Raw genomic sequence first — 18125 nt, forward strand, 5'->3', positions numbered from 1 at the left:
CGGTATCGGTATCGGTATCGGTATCGGTATCGGTATCGGTATCGGCGAGTACCCAAACTGAAGTACTCGTACTTGTACTCAGTCTTGAAAAAACTGGTATCGGGACACCCCTAATCAAGACCTCCGCCAATCACGAGTAGGGCCGTCTCCGCCCACATCAGGACCACGGCCAATCAGGAGTAGAGCCGTCTCCGCCCACATCAAGACCTCCGCCAATCAGGAGTAGGGCCGTCTCCGCCCACATCAAGACCTCCACCAATCACGAGTAGGGCCATTTCCGCCCACAAGACAACATGTTCTGTTTCTGCAGAAACCCACTTCCCGAAAAAAAAAATTCTCTCTCTACCTTCACAAACCAGGAGTGGTACAGTCGGTCCCAAAGCTCCAGGACCTGCTTCTCGATCACTGCCGTGTTGTTCACTTTATCTCCTAACATCTTATGAAGCTGCACACAAACRCAACAGAAAAACAAAATGTAAAAAAAAATGTTGCATTTTTTTTGCTTTCAGGAAAAAAAAAAGTTTGTTCTAAATGGCATGAAAGAGACGTCCAACCTTCTGCGTTATCCACTCTCTCCCGTGCTGATAAACATTAGTAGCAGCTGAATTCAGAGCTTTCTGCACAACACGAGCTTCTGGAAGCCAACTAAAAAGCRAAACAAAAACAGATCTATCTACATATTCACAGAAAAATAAAACAGCTGATCGTTCAACCAAAAATAAAAAATATCCCACTTGGCCCATTCTGGATGGTTRGACAGAGTCTCGTTGATGAGGTTACTGGTGACCTCGACGATGTGAGCGCTTTCATGATGAACCTTAAAAAAGACAAGGAAAAAAATAATAATTTTTTTGTATCTGGGCTGATATTACTGTGAAATAAATCTAAAATAACTCACCATAGCAGTGAGCAGAAGAGCCATAAGTAGAGTCCCCGTCACCAGGAGGAAGATGATGAAGATGCTGATGATTTTATCCAGCGATCGCTCCAACCACACGATCATCTGCGTACAGTGAGAGAGGACGAAGAAAACAAAGAAAAGGGGGATTTAGTTAAAACACTGAAGGAGCTAGAATCATAGAATGCATAGAGAAACCTGTGTCCTTCCCACGTTAACGCTTTTATTTAGTTAATTAAAAAATTTAAACCCACAAAGACTAAAGCTTGGAAAAGAAATTGATTTAACCACATTTGATCACTTTTGTTATACCTGCAAAACTCCTAAAGATCACACTTTAAATCTGGATTAAGCAGTCTGAAAATATTAGTCTGATAGTGACTGTATTATCAGACTGAGAGGAGGCACTGACACCAGACATCTGCTCTCAACAAAACGAGGTCAAATCTGCTTCTTTAAAAACATACTAAACACTGATACTATTTTTAAACTTGGCAAATATCAAATTGTTTCGCAAACTAAAAAAAACATTCTTTCTTGGGGGTTTTCCTCTCTGCAGTTTCCTACATGTAACATAATACATGTAACAGTGATGTCAGTTGAATTTATTTCCAGCCAATCCAAACCATTCTTCTGTAAGATGTTGGGGATTTTCACTCAGGTTTCTCAATGCTTGATTCACAAAGTTCTTCTTCTTTGTTGTTTAGCCTCGTGTTAACGTCACAGAAGCATCAGAGTTACTGGAGTCCACGGGGACAGACTGGAACAAGTTAGAAGATGGTTCTTGGTGTCGATGTTACATGGAGGGTGACATTAATCACTTCATTAGATTATGCTCGTTTAGATGAGTGGGTTTGGTTTTCTTTTACCAAGAACCATAATGTGGCCTTACTTTAATGGATGACATTTATATTAGAACAAAACCCCAAAAGTAGATAAACAAAAAAATGGAAACATCACAGGTGAATAAAACTCAGTTTGAGTTGAGTCACTGGAAACATTTATTTAGTGCTCTAATTTAGAAGTCTAGTTTCTCGTTTATTGTGTGAATTTACAAGCAAAGTAATTGAAAGCGTCTACAGAGGCTGAGCTGACTGATTAAATGAAAATCCAAAAACACACAGCAGCTCAAMTTAAACTCTTTCAGGAGTTTAGTCAACTGAATCAGGAGAAAATGGGTTCAGCTTCAGTCGAGGTTTTACTTCTGCAAACCAGTAACGTTTACAGAGACAGAAACACATWTAACTTATTCAATTTTAACCAACAGGGCTTGTAGTTTTGAGAAAGAAAAACTGTATTAATTGAYTAATTAATAACTCCAATGCCAACTGGTCAATTAATAAAGTTGTTTTCTTTCAACACAAAGTGTTGTTAAAGCTTTAACCTGTCATGCACCTTGGAAGGAATCGATTTATGCTCAACAAAACTAAAAACTTCTGATTGGACACGTCACGTTCACAAATGGTCCGACTCTTTTGTATCGGCTCTTTGAAATGAACTGATCCTCAACATCTGGTTGCCTTATATCCCATATATCCCAGCTCTACTTCTGATTAACACAAAAAAAATTGGTTTCAGTAAATAGGTAGAAAAATTAAAATAAACTTTTGTTTCAGTGTCCAAATAGAAACAATTCAGTTTTAAGAAATAGCACACTGGCTAAAAAAACTATATTAATCAATTTAAATACTGAAGTTAATTTATTGATTAAAATCTGTAGCTTCTTGACAAAATGTTTGTCTTCCTTAAAAACAAGAAGTCAGGGTGGAAATGATCCTTTGGCACAGTGGTTCCCAAACATTTTGTCTTCTGACCCACAAAATATCCACGGCAAAAACTTGTGACCCCAAATATTACTGGTCTGAGTACATGAACTTCATTAATAACAATAAAAACACAGGCTTTTTGACAATCTAAACAGCTTATACACAAATATAAATACTTATTTTTACTTATTTTGTGTTTTTGTAATAATTATAGGCAAATATTAGATCAGCAATTTTTTTTATTATCCTTTAAATTGATTTCTGGAGATTATCCAAGGTGCTTCATGACCCATAATTGGGTCCCGAGTCCAACTTTGGGAACCAAAGTGCAGTGGTTCCCAAACTTTTCAGCTTTTGACCCACAAAATAATAGCAGAGACCTGTGGCCCCAACTATTTTTGGATGATAAACATTTGTATCAGGTCTACTAAACATGGGCATAGTAACAATATTTTTATACTACATTTATCCATTTTAAATACACTAACCTCACTCCTTTGTAACAGCTAAGGCAAAAATGTAATTAATTCAGAAAATCTTTTCAGGACCCCACCTTGATGTTTCGGGACCCCACTTTGGGTCCCGACCCCAACTTTGGGAAACACTGCTTTAGCACATGGTTCAGGTGTTCTTTCTGCTTTTAACATGATTTATTGTGTTTCCATTGTTTTGTTTACACCCAGTCTGGAACAATAAATAAATAAATAAATAAATAAATAAATAAATATGGTTCAAAACATAATTTAAAAAACTTTGATATTTTATAAGCCAACAAATTCAGTTCCATTTTCCATCTCTCCATGCAGCTCACACACTTTCAGGACAAATCTGTCAGCTAAGGTCTAAGCAGCGAAGATACAGACGGGGTGGGGTGGGGGACAAAGACCCCCCTCCCAGCTGCAGCTTCCTGTGAAGTCAAAGCAAGGAAAGAAAGCAGCAACAAAACAGACCAGATGAGTCGGAGATGACAGTGAATGGGGAAGACAGAAAGGGAAAAAAAAGCCAGTCCAAGCAGCTACCAGGTGTCCTCACGTCTCCTCACACACACACACACACACACACACACACACACACACACACACACACACACACACACACACACACACACACACGTGTTATTTCTTTAACTTCGTTTACTGTTTTCTCTCAAACAAACACTCATTACCTGCTTGTTAAGCCAATGCCAGAGCTTGGGGGGAGGGGAGAGACAGAAAGACATCGGGAAGATTGTTATTGGACAGATCTGAGCATCAGYCGTCACATTGTACCCTTGAAATGAGAAGACAGCAGTCTGTTTGGGTTCGAGCAGCGAGTGGTCCGACTGTAGGGGGGAGCTGGCTTCAGAGTGGGGTGTCAAAATGGACAATCGCAAAAAAAAAAATCGATCTCACTTCAGAAAAACGTTGCTTTGTGTGAGACACCTTTCACGTCACAGTTTGCCTTTTTTTAGTAAAGAAACCTCCATTAATGCCAGCAATGAGCAAGAAATCCATTCGTCGCAAAATAATTTCAAAGGAGGTTAACCTCTGTAGCATGAGAACCTCGTGACATTTAGCTAGAGGAGCATCTTTGTTTTTCCAACGCCTTCTTTCAGCTGGCAACGCCTCAGCACGCTGTGTCTAACCTTGGATTTGCTAAAAGTTTTTTCTTACACTACATAAATTTTATAAGCAGTGTGTGAGTGGCCAAACTTATTTTATAAACCCAGAGGAAGCAACAAGAATAAATTGAGCTGACTTAAACAGAGGTGAGTAGCGATGTTGCAGCTTCAGTAGTTGTTGTGTTTTCATAAACTCCGCTTCCGGTCGGTCAGTAACTTTACGTAAATTTCGTAAAWTTCATAAGTGGAGTGAGGATGACCACAGTTATTTTTCTGGTCAGAGGAAGACACAAAGAATAAAYTGAGTTGGCTTAAAATAGAGSTGAGTAATTATGACGCAGCTTCAATAATTGTGTTGTTTTCACAAACTCCATTCTAGTGTGTCAATAACCTTGTGCAAATTTCGTAAATTTCATAAGCAGAGTGAGGATGACCACGGTTRTTTTATGAAGTCAGAGGAAGACACATACAGAATAAACTGTGCCGTCTTGGATAGAAGAAGTGGGAATTGATTTTACAGTGTGTTGTCACAATCTCTGGTCCACGTAAGTTTGTAACTTTTTATTTTACATATGTAAATTTCATAAACTTCCATAAGCTTCTTAAGCAGTGGGATCTCATTAAGTTAGCTTAAAATGGTTTCTAAATAATATTATGGTTTACTGCGATAATTTAAGACATCCAGTAAAATTGGTTATCGTGACAGGCCTACTTATGTACATCGTGTCGCAGGGTCTTTAGCATGGACAGAAACAAATACCCACTGAGAAGGCTCTAAAGATGAGGCAGAGCGGATTCACCTGCATATCAAGGCGTTACCTTAGTGTCGATACGCAGCACGAACTGAGCCAGCCCTTTGATTGGTCCAGGCAACAGGGCCTCTTCACGCTCGCGTCCAAACTTCTCCAGCACCGTCCACCAGGAGCTGAGGGTCCGCTGCGCGAAGCTCTTCAAGCCGAAGTGGACCACCAGCTTCTTCAGCACCCACACTGAGTCATGGAGGCGACAAACRCAAGATTATAGCAGCTCTTACTCATGAAATAAAGCAAACGGACCGTGAGAGTTTCTGCGTTACCGGCCACGGGGATGGGCAGCAGCTGCAGGATCCAGAGGTTGAGCCACACCTGAACGAGCACGATGGCCCAGACCAGCATGATGAAGTAGATGTCGCTGGCTTTACGACTGCTCTTCTCTCTCTGCAGGAGCCCGGCCTGTAAGGAGCGAGGGAATCCAGGGGTGGAGGGCCGGGGACCGACTGACTTTAAACCTTCTGGGAGTGAGACGAGACGGCAAAAAGGCAAAGCATTAAAAAAACAAACATAAAGAACAAAATAAAAAGCTGCACCAAGTAAAGCTGTCTTTAAGGGTTGTTTATCAAAATAAAATTGAGTAYGGTAAATAAAAAAATAATAATTTCTTTACAATAACTTCTACAGTAAACAAGAAACACCTTATGTTGTCATCTGTGATTAAATGAGCTGAACAGAAAAGGAGCTTCTTTACCGGCGGTGGTTTTCTCACCAGGCTCAGGTTTTGGCTGCAGGTTGCTACAGGAAATGGCCATGTAAATTGTGTTTGCAGCAAACGACAGCATCTGTCCTGACAGCTCTCCTGTYGGGTGGAAAGACAGGATTAACAAACACAAGCAGTGGTGTATAAAGTACCTCAAAGTGATACTTGAGTAAAAGTACAAGTATGTTACCATAAAATTACTTTGGTAAAAGTTCAAGTCTCCTCTAAGAATATTATTTAAGTAAAAGTCTTAAAGTATCTAATATATTTTGTATTTAAGTATCAAAAGTAAAAGTATTGAGTAAAAATGAGTGGTTAGACTTCCCAAAATGACATTTATTGGGAGGTTGTGAGAACCCAAAAAAGCGTTTTTCTAAAGACCAAAATGGCTACATTTTCATATAAAAATGTTAATGTTTAAAAAGACAACAAATCATACACACTGTGCCTTTAAAAAAACTATGCTCCTGGAGAGAGTGAATTTAATTGTGGTTGGATGAGTGTGTGTGTGTATATATGTATATATATATATATATATGTGTATATATATATATATATATATATATATATATATATATATATACACATACATATATATATATATACATATATACACACACACACTCATCCAACCACAATTAAATTCACTCTCTCCAGGAGCATAGTTTTTTTAAAGGCACAGTGTGTATGATTTGTTGTTTTCAGCGACATCTAGTGGTTGAATCATCCTCCCTAAAAAGGAGTTTCTACGGTGTCTCTCAGGTGTCAAAAACCTTTGATAATTCCAACCGCGATGTCTACCAGCAGCTTCAGGGCTAGTGATGTTTCAAGTGGTAAGATTATGAGCTTTAATAAGTAAAATTATCCCAGCTACAATGACAGACAACAAATATTACATTTATAGTATTACAACTAAAACCGTTTTTGACGCCGCCACCGCAGTTTGTCCTTCATGAGCCTTCGTAGACAAGACGGCGGTGCAAGATGGCGGCTGCCTGTAGTGGCGACCCGCGACCGTGGAGATATAAACAGCTTTTTATAAGGTAAAAATAACAAAACAAAGTCTTTGTCTGCAAAGATTAGACATGTTTTTTATTATTGTCATTAGTGATTATCTCAATTTCGGCTAAAACACGACAAAATCTTACACACTGTGCCTTTAACAACAAGCTGTAATAAAATAGGAGTAACGACTTTTTACTTCTTACCTTTTTAAAAAATGTAATAAGTAGAAAGTACAGATAACTGTGTAAAAAAATGTAAGAAGTGGAAGTAAAAAGTAGGCTGAAAAATAATTACTCAMGTAAAGAACAGATACCCAAAAATTCTACTTAAGAACAGTAAAGAAGTATTTGTACTTAGTTACTTTACAACTCTGAACACAAGCTGAGGAAACAGAAACACAAAATGCTCAATATTTTATTCACATAAACTATAGATAGGGATGTGTTACAGTCCTAACAGAGAACAGCTGTTCCAACTTTAATCTGAAAACAGAGGCGTGAATGTAACCTGATCTGTGTTGGGACTTCATGAATGAAGACGACTGATTCTGATGGGGTTATTTTGAGAAAAGAAYGTGTCCCACTGTTGCACATCATCTGGATTAAATTCTTTCCAACAGACATTCAGCAAATTTATTTATAAACTCATTTGATCCGTTTGACTTTTAAAGAGCGCCAATGTTCATTCATCCATTTAAAGGTAATCAAGATGGTTCTTACTACTGTTAGCTGTGTTTGGGAGGCCTGAAGAAGAAGAAAGGATAACATTAAAGTCAGGAGCAGCAGATCGCTCCCATCTGTGCCAGAGTTACACTCCAGGGCTCAGGACTAACTCTTTGCTGCACCGGAGCGCCTAACATTTTTCCTTACGTCCACCAGCACAAAAGTTAGGTGCACCCAAATTTGCAAATGTGTCACATTTAACATTGATGTTTTAATGGTTCACTTTTTTAAAATCATTCTTTATTAAGGCAATATTAACTCACAAATAATTTGTTAACAAACCAGCAAAAATAAAGTTCTATATTTGAACCAGAATCGTAGACATATAACTTACTGAAAAGTATTTAAAGTGATTCTATGACCTGAAATTTTAACTTAAACATTTCAAGATAAATGAAATGAAAGAAATTCTAAATTCTAGGTGAAAATGTTTAAGGGTTGAACATTTTATAAACATCTTAAACATTTCATGGTTAAATGTCTTTTAGACACCTGCCCCTCATATAAACTCCTGTAGTTTGGCCTTCAGGATCTTTGGCCTTGGCTAAACCAGAATGATGAACAGAGAATTATGATTAACAGCAGAAATATTACTAGTATTTATTAAATGAGAAAAAGCTTTTTTAAATAATGAAAATAACGTAACGTGAAAAAATCTGCAACTCAATTTGTATGATGTGAATTTTACGAATCTCTCACTGAAAAAAACTAAGCTGTGTCGTCATAAAACCATTTTCAGAACCTGGAACATAACTGCGGTGTAGCCGATTATATGTAAAAGAGGCCTGCTATACAGGTGAGCTTCCTCATGCTGCTGGAGTGATCTGCTGCTGCTGCGCTCCCAGAGCAGAATCAGACTGCAAGATGGACTTTACTACTGAGACTTAAGAGCAAGCAACATTTAATTTCCACAGTTAACAAAAAAAAAAAAAAAGAAAAAGTTTCTGACTCTGGTTTAAAAAATAAAATAAAATAAAAATAATGTTGAGGTCATCTTTAAAGTGGTTGGATCGAAAAGGTAATGAGCTCTAGAGGCTCATCCAATGATTGCTTTCTAAAAATTACATTAAAATCCAAGCTGTCGTTCATGAGATATTTTGCTAACACGCATGCACACAGACATGGGTGCGTTATCATCCGTCTTCACTTTTCAGCAGTGGATCAAACCGACAGTTTAAAGATCAGAGATTAACACTTTTTTTTTTAAATCGGCATGTGAGAACACGTCAAGTGACAGGAACTTTACTGATCCCAAACAGGAAGTTCATTTCCTCTGTTAATAATTCACCATCATAAGCAAACTTTCAGTACATTCCTGTAGCAGATACATAAATCTATAAATAGTTGTTCAATAATTACTTTTATTTGATAATTTATGAAACATTTTTACCCACAAGAGGGTGCTGTAGCACCTTTAGCACCCACAGCTCGCTCTGTACTCTGTTTTAAGTGGCACTTTTGGTCCTTTTCACTGTATTTATTGACGTCCATCAGACAGGGGGGAAAAGTAAACTCTGGTAAACGTCAGGATGTTTGTCTGCAGCTTTACCTGTGCCAGGGACGGGTGGTTTCTCCTGGGAGCCCACAATGAGGAGTATCACCACAACCATGAATATGGGCACTCTCCACGAGCCGGTCAGAGACACTGAAACCAGAGCCAGAAACTTTAACTGGTTAACTGGTTTAGACTGTGCCCAACAGAACTGCAGATGTTTGAAGCAGCTAAACCATTTCCTCCAAGTATTTTTTGTTATAAAACTAGAGTTTGAATCATAAAAAAAGACACTTTTTACACCAAAAGCTGAACTTCCTCTTGAAAGCCTGCACTCATGTTTAATAGGGCTGTGTATTGGCAAGAATTTGGCGATACGATACATATCATAACAGAGGGGTCACGATACGATATATCCCGATATATTGCGATACTGTAAGCAAGGCAATATATTGCGATATATTGCAATTTTTTTGTCCAAAAATTTTATCAAATAAAAACCTCTTACTGAAAAAAAAAGCTAATGTTTACTTACAATGCTTACGTTGTCTCCTACAATGCTAATGCTACCCTTACTCTCTGGCACTCAAGAGGTAGAGGAGCCAAATGGCTGGCTCACTGCTGCCAACTAACGGTCAGAGGCTGAACTACAACATAAAAATGAACGTTTGGCAAGAAGGTTGACATTTTAAACCTTAATTAAAAATCAATACAGTGCTTTAGAATATCGATACAGTTTCGGGAAATGAAATATCGTGATATTTCAGTGTATCGATATTTTCTTACACCCCTAATGTTTAACATTTCACACATTAAGATCTGCTTGTCAACAGTGTGCTAAAAATACAGCAGACTTTCTCATCTATGTTCCAGCTATGCTGTCCAGAAAACATGCTGGAACAAAACCTGCTCTCCAACACCAACTGGTTCTCTGCAAACTCCGTTTCGTGTAAAAGTATGAAAAAATGTGTCCTAACAGGTCCTCTAGACTTTTGCACTCACCGAGATAGAAGAGCAGCGCCGCCCAGACAGGAAGAGCTAAAGCCCTCAGGTAGCGCTCGGTGCGAGGACTCCACTTCAGACAAACCGCCAGCAAGTAGCCCACCACCACGCTGGACACCTGAGGACCAATAAAAACACCAGAAGCAGCATGTTGAGAAAATATAAGACATTTTGTGCAAGAGATTTAAACTGTAGATAATTTGAGTTGGTAAAANTTCAGTGTATCGATATTTTCTTACACCCCTAATGTTTAACATTTCACACATTAAGATCTGCTTGTCAACAGTGTGCTAAAAATACAGCAGACTTTCTCATCTATGTTCCAGCTATGCTGTCCAGAAAACATGCTGGAACAAAACCTGCTCTCCAACACCAACTGGTTCTCTGCAAACTCCGTTTCGTGTAAAAGTATGAAAAAATGTGTCCTAACAGGTCCTCTAGACTTTTGCACTCACCGAGATAGAAGAGCAGCGCCGCCCAGACAGGAAGAGCTAAAGCCCTCAGGTAGCGCTCGGTGCGAGGACTCCACTTCAGACAAACCGCCAGCAAGTAGCCCACCACCACGCTGGACACCTGAGGACCAATAAAAACACCAGAAGCAGCATGTTGAGAAAATATAAGACATTTTGTGCAAGAGATTTAAACTGTAGATAATTTGAGTTGGTAAAAYGGGTTCTCAAGCCATTTGGGTCTGGGGACCCCTTACAAGGGTGAAAAAATTTCCAGGGACCTCCTCATAAACCCCATGCTGTTTTAAAATATAATTTGATGTCATTTCAACCCCTAAATGCCATGAGAATATATATCTTTATTAAGTTCATTATGTTTGTTTTAGGGATGCAAACAATTAATCGAATTACGATTAATTGTCAAATAATGGTTTATTAGATTAAACTTTCTTCCATTCGATTAATTGAAAACATCCGTTTAGTTTTGAGCTGCTGCTCTCAGCCTGGCCTACTCTACCCCACCGGCCCTACGTTGAACGGAGCAGAGAGCCGGCTGCCTCCATGTGGGCGGCATCATAAATAAAACGCGCAAATCTTTAGTTTTATTTGTGACACAACAACAACTAGAAGCAATCAGAGAGTGCAAACCTCCACCAAGACCAATTTCCCCCATCCTGTAAGAGTTAATGCACAAAAGCAGAGATGGAAACACATTTGCTGAATAAGTTGTGACGTAGTGAACATTTAAGCAGCAGTATGCACGGGATTTCTTCTCGGTGGAGTCCAATGTGAAAAAAATGAAGTCAGACTCGTCACCCGACATTTTTGTTGAAAGCTTTCGCATCGGTGCTACGTGATTCAAAAAAGCAGAGTTTTCATCGCGCATGTAATCACAGACACACACGCGTCTTCCTATCTTTGTGAGGACCACATACAGCGGTCACAACCACGATCTGCGCATTCTTTTTTCCCCAAAGTTTGGCGAGAGGTGGATAGAGGGGCGCACAAAGAGCTCTTGACTTGATCTGGCCTCATTTAAATAATAAGAAAAATGAACAAACAAACAAACAAACAAACAAACAAACAAACAACCTCCAAGTCTGAAGTCCACCGTGTCACTCCTCTTCCTCAATCTTCATCGATCTGTGTATAAGCCTACCGAYAATGYKGTGTGTTTGAGGAAATGGGAAAAATAGGTTTGATGGTGCAGTCACGCACTTCGTGGTCACAAAACGTTCTCTAAATGTGCACCAAATGTGTAAAAATGTGCACATTATGGCAAAAATTATTCATCATTACATCTGGTTTTAACATTACTTTTATAAAGTTTGAAGTCCAAACACTGAAAGCTGTCATAGTTTTTTTTTACAGAAGCCCTGTGAAAGCATCACAGCTTTGCCGAACTGAGAGGATTAAAAGAAAAAAAAATTCCTGTATCCGCATTGTGATCCGGAACATCACCAAAAAGTAACGGTGCGTTACTTGTGCCAGTAACCACATGTGGTGTAAATGTCATGACAATCCATCCACAAGTTTTTGAGTAATGTTGTCCAAAGACAGAACGACGGGCCGACAGACAGACGGACAGACAGACAGACAGACAGACATACGCGACCAAAAACATTACCTCGCCGTTGTGGCGGAGGTAATATAGAAGAAAAAGTACCGAAGGCTGTACCGGACCATCCAGCATTATGACGGTAAAGACGAGAGAGCAGGACGACAGAGAGAATGGTAAGCTAACATTAGCTTTTTCTAGTTTAACTCCGTGTGAAAGAACAAAACAGAAAAAGTTAGTCACTACAAATAATTAACGTATATTAATCTCATCTGTGTGACGTAACCCGGCCAGTGAACAAATCAAAGGACCAGTAACTGACGTCAGATCAGTCCAGCCCAGATAGRACCACAGGGAAGGTAAACAAACACAGCTCCAGTACTCATTTGTATGTTTACCCCTTTCAGGTCATGTTTATACTTTGTTTTTGAGTCAATATTTAGAATAAAACGATACCCTGTGTTTAAATGATAGTTTTACATTTCTCTGTTCAGGGTGGATTCGGTGTTTTACATTTTTTCTTTACTTTTTCCCCCCCCAACTAGCAACCTAATAGATTCCTGTTTTGTTATATTTTATAAATATGTCCAAGTGAAATAATGTGTGAGAAATCCACCATTTTCTGTTTATTCAGTCAGTGTTTAATACAGCTGGCACAAACATTTTTATAAAATATAACACTGTACTTTTTTTTTAATTTAGTGTGTAAAACATTAGTCCTTCAAGTCATAGAAAGACCAGATTGAAGAGAAATGTCAGGTTTTTAGTTTGTCTGTTGTCCACATTACAGAAGATGCTTATGAAAATGTATATTTCAAACACATTTAAGAGCTAAAATGAAACCGTATTTTCTGTTTGTTTAAATATCTGCTGCTGTTTAGCTGTGAATCTCTGATCAAAAGGTCACAAAGATCTCAGCTGCTGGTTTCCACATAAAAACATATTTCAGAGTAATTCAATCTGCGGCTCTCCTTCCTATTTTTAACAAGACATGCAGAGATCCAGCCTTAAGACAGAGCATGTGCTGTGTGAACAGCAACAYTTCATGTGACGTGGACTGGGTCAGAGCAAAACAGCTGTTTAGRCTTAATAAAGATATTAATGAATTAAAGGAAACCCTGAAAATGGTGAGAAATGATATTTAACTGACAAGAAAGTCCAGTCATATTCTAGATACATACAAGATGATGTCATTCTGTTTGTAGTTCATATTGACTTGCAGGTCTTTGGATCAATCAGTTTATCATCTATTGTTATCACCTACTGCTGTGTGTGTGTGTGTGTGTGTTCGTTTGTCAGTCTGTTAGCAAAATATCTCATGAAGACTGAAACTCCCAGAAAGCATACACTGGATGTACATCCAAAATCAAGATGATTTAGATAAATAACTTTAATTTATTTAATTTTATAAACATTGAGCTAAATTTTGTTTTGCTGGTAGCTGAGACTAATTCATAACACACACAGTGTGTTTGCCTGAGCTTGCCATTGATTATGGGCGTCTACTGTTCTGTTAGCAAAATATCTGATGAACCACAGGACAGCTGGTAATGAAATAATCYGTAGATGTGCGGTTAGCCTACCTACCTAACCCTAACCTACAACTGGTTAACTTTTGATTTCAATCCAGTTTAAAATGGTCGCCACAACTAATGGATCTTAGCCTATACTCTAATAACTTAACATAAATTGATCTAAAATCTCATTTGGTAATAGATGAGCCCTTTGGGATCAATAAAGTATCATTCATTCACAATGTATGCCTGGACTACATGACAAATCATGTTTTTTAAAGGAAATGAATGGTTAACATTTTTGCTCAGGAAAATATGAACTTTGTGAAAGGTTTCGAACCGTCTGCCCTCCAGAGCTTTATAGTAACTAAGTACATTTACTTTGTTACAGTACTTAAGTAAATTTTTTGATGATTTGTAATTTTACCAAGTATTTTTTTAAATCGTGGCTTTACTTAGTTACTTTTAAAACCTAAAAACGATACTTTTACTTCTTTACTTTATAGTTTAACACCTTGTTACTTGTTGATGAATGATTTGTTTATGTGCTCTAAAATAAATAAGTGTTGAATTTACACAACTAAATCATAACTATTTCCACTAAACCTTGTAGAGTAAATTTGAGGCGATAGACATATTTTATTTTTAAAAAATGGACCAATTTAATCAACTTGGTTTTGTGAAGCCAGTTTGGTTTTGTAAATTTAACAAAACCAAAAACTCTCTATTTGTTAGAGAGCCTGGAAAAGTATTTTTACTTCTATTACTTGAGCAGTTTTCTTTAGTGACATTTATTTTAACCAAAGTCATTTTCTGTTGAGGTATTTTTACTTGGTTGTTGTTTTTTTTTTTTTCCCTGCACTTCATAGACCCCACACGGTTCCCTCACTCACCCACACGACGTGGAAACAGTCCAGCACCAGTCCGATGACCCAGCAGACGTGCCCGAGGACCACCTGGACACCGATGACGCTCCAGAACAGGTASAGGAAGTAACCGAGCGGCGCCCCGGCTCCGATCACCAGGAGCACCGTGAGCCTCTCCAGCACCAGCCTGCCCATGGCCTCCACCCCGTAGTTGACGCACCACACCGGGACCAGCAGCGTCCCCACGACGATGGGCGTGCCGGTGTCCTGCAGGCCGCTGAGCCACGAGCGGCCGAGCCGGGCCAGGGAGTACTTGAACGGGTGTAGGAAGGTCCCGCAGAGCACGGCCCAGAGGAGCGGCCGGAGGAAGGCCTCCAGGATGAAGTAGACCAGGACCGCCGCCCCGCAGCAGATGGCCACGAAGATCATCGCCCCCGTGTTGTAGAAGGCCTGCTTGATGTTTTTGTCGAACTTCAGGGACGACGGCTGGCTCAGCAGCTGGCTCACCATCCCGACGGCCGGCTGAACGCTCTCGCTGAAGGAAACGAAGTGAGGCCGCTCAGGGTGGGGGGCCTCCGGCGTGGAGACAGCAGCCGGCTCGTGCCCCGARTCCTCCTCATCTGCCATATTGGCCGCTCCACCTCCAACTGGTCCACCCGCGTGAGGAAGAAAACATGTGACGTCATCATTAGRCAAGTGCCCGAGGGCATTAGGGGCAATGTAGTACCCAAAGCTTCCTCATGTTTTAAAATAACAATATTGATATTAAAATGAACAACAATATTATTAATTGTGACTTCCGGTTTCATTACTATAAAATCATATATACTGTATAATTTTTTTTCATATTAACGAGATACTTTTGAGGTCATATCTTTTGACTGTGTAGCCCAGGGGTGCCCAAACATTTTCTCTGAGAGGGCCAAAATTATGATCAATCTGAGAACCATCGGCCAAAAGCAATAATGCAAATACATCTTAAGTAAAGTTTTTTTTTTTTATGATTAAGCTAGTAGCCAGTGTGGTGGCCGACATTATATTTCTTTTTTTTTTTTCAGCCCATGCACATGGAGAAAATTATTTTCAGGCAGCAAAGGCTCATGGGACTTTTCATAATTTAAAATTTGATTATATGGGGTCTTATAAGTTGTGCAACTCTATTATGGGCTTAAATCTAATCTAAATGCAGGGGTGGGATGTAACTAAGTACAAGTACTTTCTTGCTGTACTTAAGTACGTAATGAAATTTTCACCAGATGTTGGTAACAACCCAAGTGATCCATACATACAAAGAAATCAAACCATAAATGTCCAGAAATGAAGTTATTTGTAATAATGTGGAATGGCACAGGGAAAAAGTATTGAACACACTTGCTGAAATTTATCTAATATATATAATAAATGTTATTAAAATTAAATTATGTAAATAACATATTGCCATACGACTGTTTTTATTTCATTCCTTTACATAAAGGACATACCGTTTAAAATTAATTGAGTAACAATTGCTCATTAAAATCCCGCCTTTTAATTGTGGAGGTTTTACTAAATGCTGAAAGTAAAAGTAAAAGCTGCCTTACAGTGGTGAACAATGTACTCAAGTACTTGAGTAAAAGTACTGATACTCATGGTCAAATTTTAACTACAAGTAAAAGTTGCTCAGTCAAAAATCTAAAGTTAAAGTACTGAAGTACTAATACTCAGTCGTATATCAGGCTGTTTTATGCAAAAATGACAAAAAAATCCATGCATTTGTTATGTTTACCTGCTTCTTCCTCTCAGGGTTTGGGGGGGGGAGGGGTCCACTGGTGCCCATATCCAGCAGACAGTGCGTGAAAGGTGGGGTACACCCTGGACAGGTCCCAACTCCATCATAAGGAGACAAACAAGCATTCACACCGGGAGACAGTTTAGACTTCCCAATTAGCCTAATGCCACCCAGAAAGGCAGGGATTCGATCCGGCAACCTTTTCACCRAGAGGCAACAGCTCCATTAACTCTGCCACGCACAGAAATAAAACAAGGATTTGACATAAATTGTTTTAATGTTATTTYCTTTTGACATGGTAACATAAGATGGATTCATCTTCTTTTAAAATACATGAACATTTTTTATAGATTAGGTTTCCTTTTTCAAATTCCTGTGAAATTTAGACAATGCATCTCAAGTTTTCGTACTACACAACCTTTTCAGACTGGGTTTCATTGTGTCAGTATGCAATTCTAATGATGGCTTCTCCTGTAGACGACAACTTAGCCTCATCCCACCACTCCACCGCCTCCGTGCTTCACCCTAAGGATTGTTTTTGTGCTATTTAGCACAATCTAATCGACCTGCTGTCTGCAGCTGAGCAGGCGATGTGAAAACATTCCTGTCGTCAATAAAGATACAACTCACCACAGTGGCTCTATACAGTTTGAGTGACAGACCATCTATCCAATCAGACAGGATGCATTTTGCATATCACTGTTTTGTTACAATAACAAAATGTTTTTGACGTTTTTAACATTTGGACGTGTTTTGAATACAGAATGTGCTACAGGAACAACTGAGGGTAGAAACAGTCCATGCCCTTGTTAAGTGTTTTTCATCCCACAGTTTGCTCCTGTTCAGTGGCTTATTGCTCATGCAGGCAATGGTCGCTCGTGTGTCTGTCGTTTGCCTGTTTGTTGAATGCAGTCACAGTGGCACAGCGCTGATGGACAAGTAGTCACTGTGGGTGAGGAAGATGTAATGGCTGAGATCCACAAAAAATAAATAAAAAAGCAGGGATTGCATTTGGGCTCTTTCTTTATGTCCTCAGAAAACCCACATCTTTTCATCAAGCTCTGCAGCCAGGGAACAGCAGGAGTCGGAAATTACTCTTAGATTTTCTGCTTCATGCTGGAGGGACCGATAAAATGTCCTCACTGTTATATGCAAATCTTKTATTTWTAAGTAAATGGATCCTTTTATAAARGCTGAAAAAAAAAGTTGGCTTGTTTCAAACTAACRTGACTTYTTWTTGTATTTGTTCATTTATCAGTAAAGATGAGACATACACGTATTCTCTCATTTTTAACACRCCTAACACAGTCCACAGTTTTTATTGCTGCTTCTTTTCTCATCTTGTGATTGGCTGGGCTTCATTACGGCGTTCCCATCAGCAGGTAGAAAGTGAGAGCCACGATGAGCAGTAAGCAGAGAGGAGAGTTGAAGGTCTGATACGCCGTAGAAGGCATGAAGATGTCTTCGTATTTATAAATGCTGATCATGTGGTCGCTGACCGGAGGGTTGTCGATGTCGTGCCTCGTGATGGAACCTGCCGGCGAAGATGGAACGCCACAGAAAAAAGGATAATTAAGAAGAAGGCTTTGACACTGTTGATTATAACATCCTTATTGAAAAGTTGAATAAATATGGCATTAGAAGATTAGCACTACAGAGGGTATCTAGTTGGAAAAAAGGCAAATAATATAAGATTTGAATTTTGTAATGTTAGTTGTGGAGTTCCACAGGGTTCTGCGCTCGGACCAAAACTGTTTAGTTTGTACATAAATGATTTGGTTGATGTGTCAAAGCTTTKAAAATGTATTTTTGTTTGCTGATGACACCACAGTTTTCTATTCTGGTGAAAATATTGGAGATCATGCAAACAGAAGTCAGCAAAATCAGTTATTGAATTTGGACATGTTCGTATTCTTATCCTAAATTTCTCTTACTTTTGTTCGTACGAAGGGTTCGTACAAACATGCTACATC

The 18125-nt window shown here is 39.0% G+C and overlaps 2 protein-coding genes and 1 long non-coding RNA gene across 4 annotated transcripts in view; 1 reads left to right on the plus strand and 2 right to left on the minus strand.

The window, feature by feature from the left end:
• tmem245 (transmembrane protein 245) overlaps positions 1-15156 on the minus strand; it is a 27901-nt gene extending 12745 nt beyond the window's left edge. The window contains exons 1-10 of one of the 2 annotated variants that reach the window (XM_014021862.1): positions 14412-15156; positions 10453-10570; positions 9053-9148; positions 5768-5875; positions 5340-5534; positions 5084-5253; positions 899-1003; positions 735-817; positions 555-645; positions 347-445 (exon numbers count right to left, since the gene is read on the minus strand). In XM_014021862.1, coding sequence (XP_013877316.1) covers positions 347-445; positions 555-645; positions 735-817; positions 899-1003; positions 5084-5253; positions 5340-5534; positions 5768-5875; positions 9053-9148; positions 10453-10570; positions 14412-15011 — 1665 coding nt within the window. In that variant the 5' untranslated portion in view covers positions 15012-15156. The remainder of the gene's footprint in view (positions 1-346; positions 446-554; positions 646-734; positions 818-898; positions 1004-5083; positions 5254-5339; positions 5535-5767; positions 5876-9052; positions 9149-10452; positions 10571-14411) is intronic. The other variant, XM_014021863.1, reaches the window with a different exon arrangement.
• LOC106527098 (uncharacterized) lies at positions 12164-14451 on the plus strand. Its single transcript, XR_001311338.1, has 3 exons — positions 12164-12180; positions 12299-12363; positions 14388-14451. It is a non-coding gene; the product is annotated as an uncharacterized LOC106527098 (long non-coding RNA).
• A 1254-nt stretch (positions 15157-16410) lies between the features above and the next one.
• The window catches only part of frrs1l (ferric-chelate reductase 1-like), a 9339-nt gene continuing 7624 nt past the window's right edge, over positions 16411-18125 (minus strand). Inside the window, exon 5 of the mRNA XM_014021854.1 lies at positions 16411-17686. Coding sequence (XP_013877308.1) covers positions 17514-17686 — 173 coding nt within the window. The 3' untranslated portion in view covers positions 16411-17513. The remainder of the gene's footprint in view (positions 17687-18125) is intronic.

This window comes from Austrofundulus limnaeus, unplaced genomic scaffold (assembly GCF_001266775.1).
Source record: "Austrofundulus limnaeus strain Quisiro unplaced genomic scaffold, Austrofundulus_limnaeus-1.0 Scaffold308, whole genome shotgun sequence".
Lineage (NCBI taxonomy): Eukaryota > Metazoa > Chordata > Actinopteri > Cyprinodontiformes > Rivulidae > Austrofundulus > Austrofundulus limnaeus.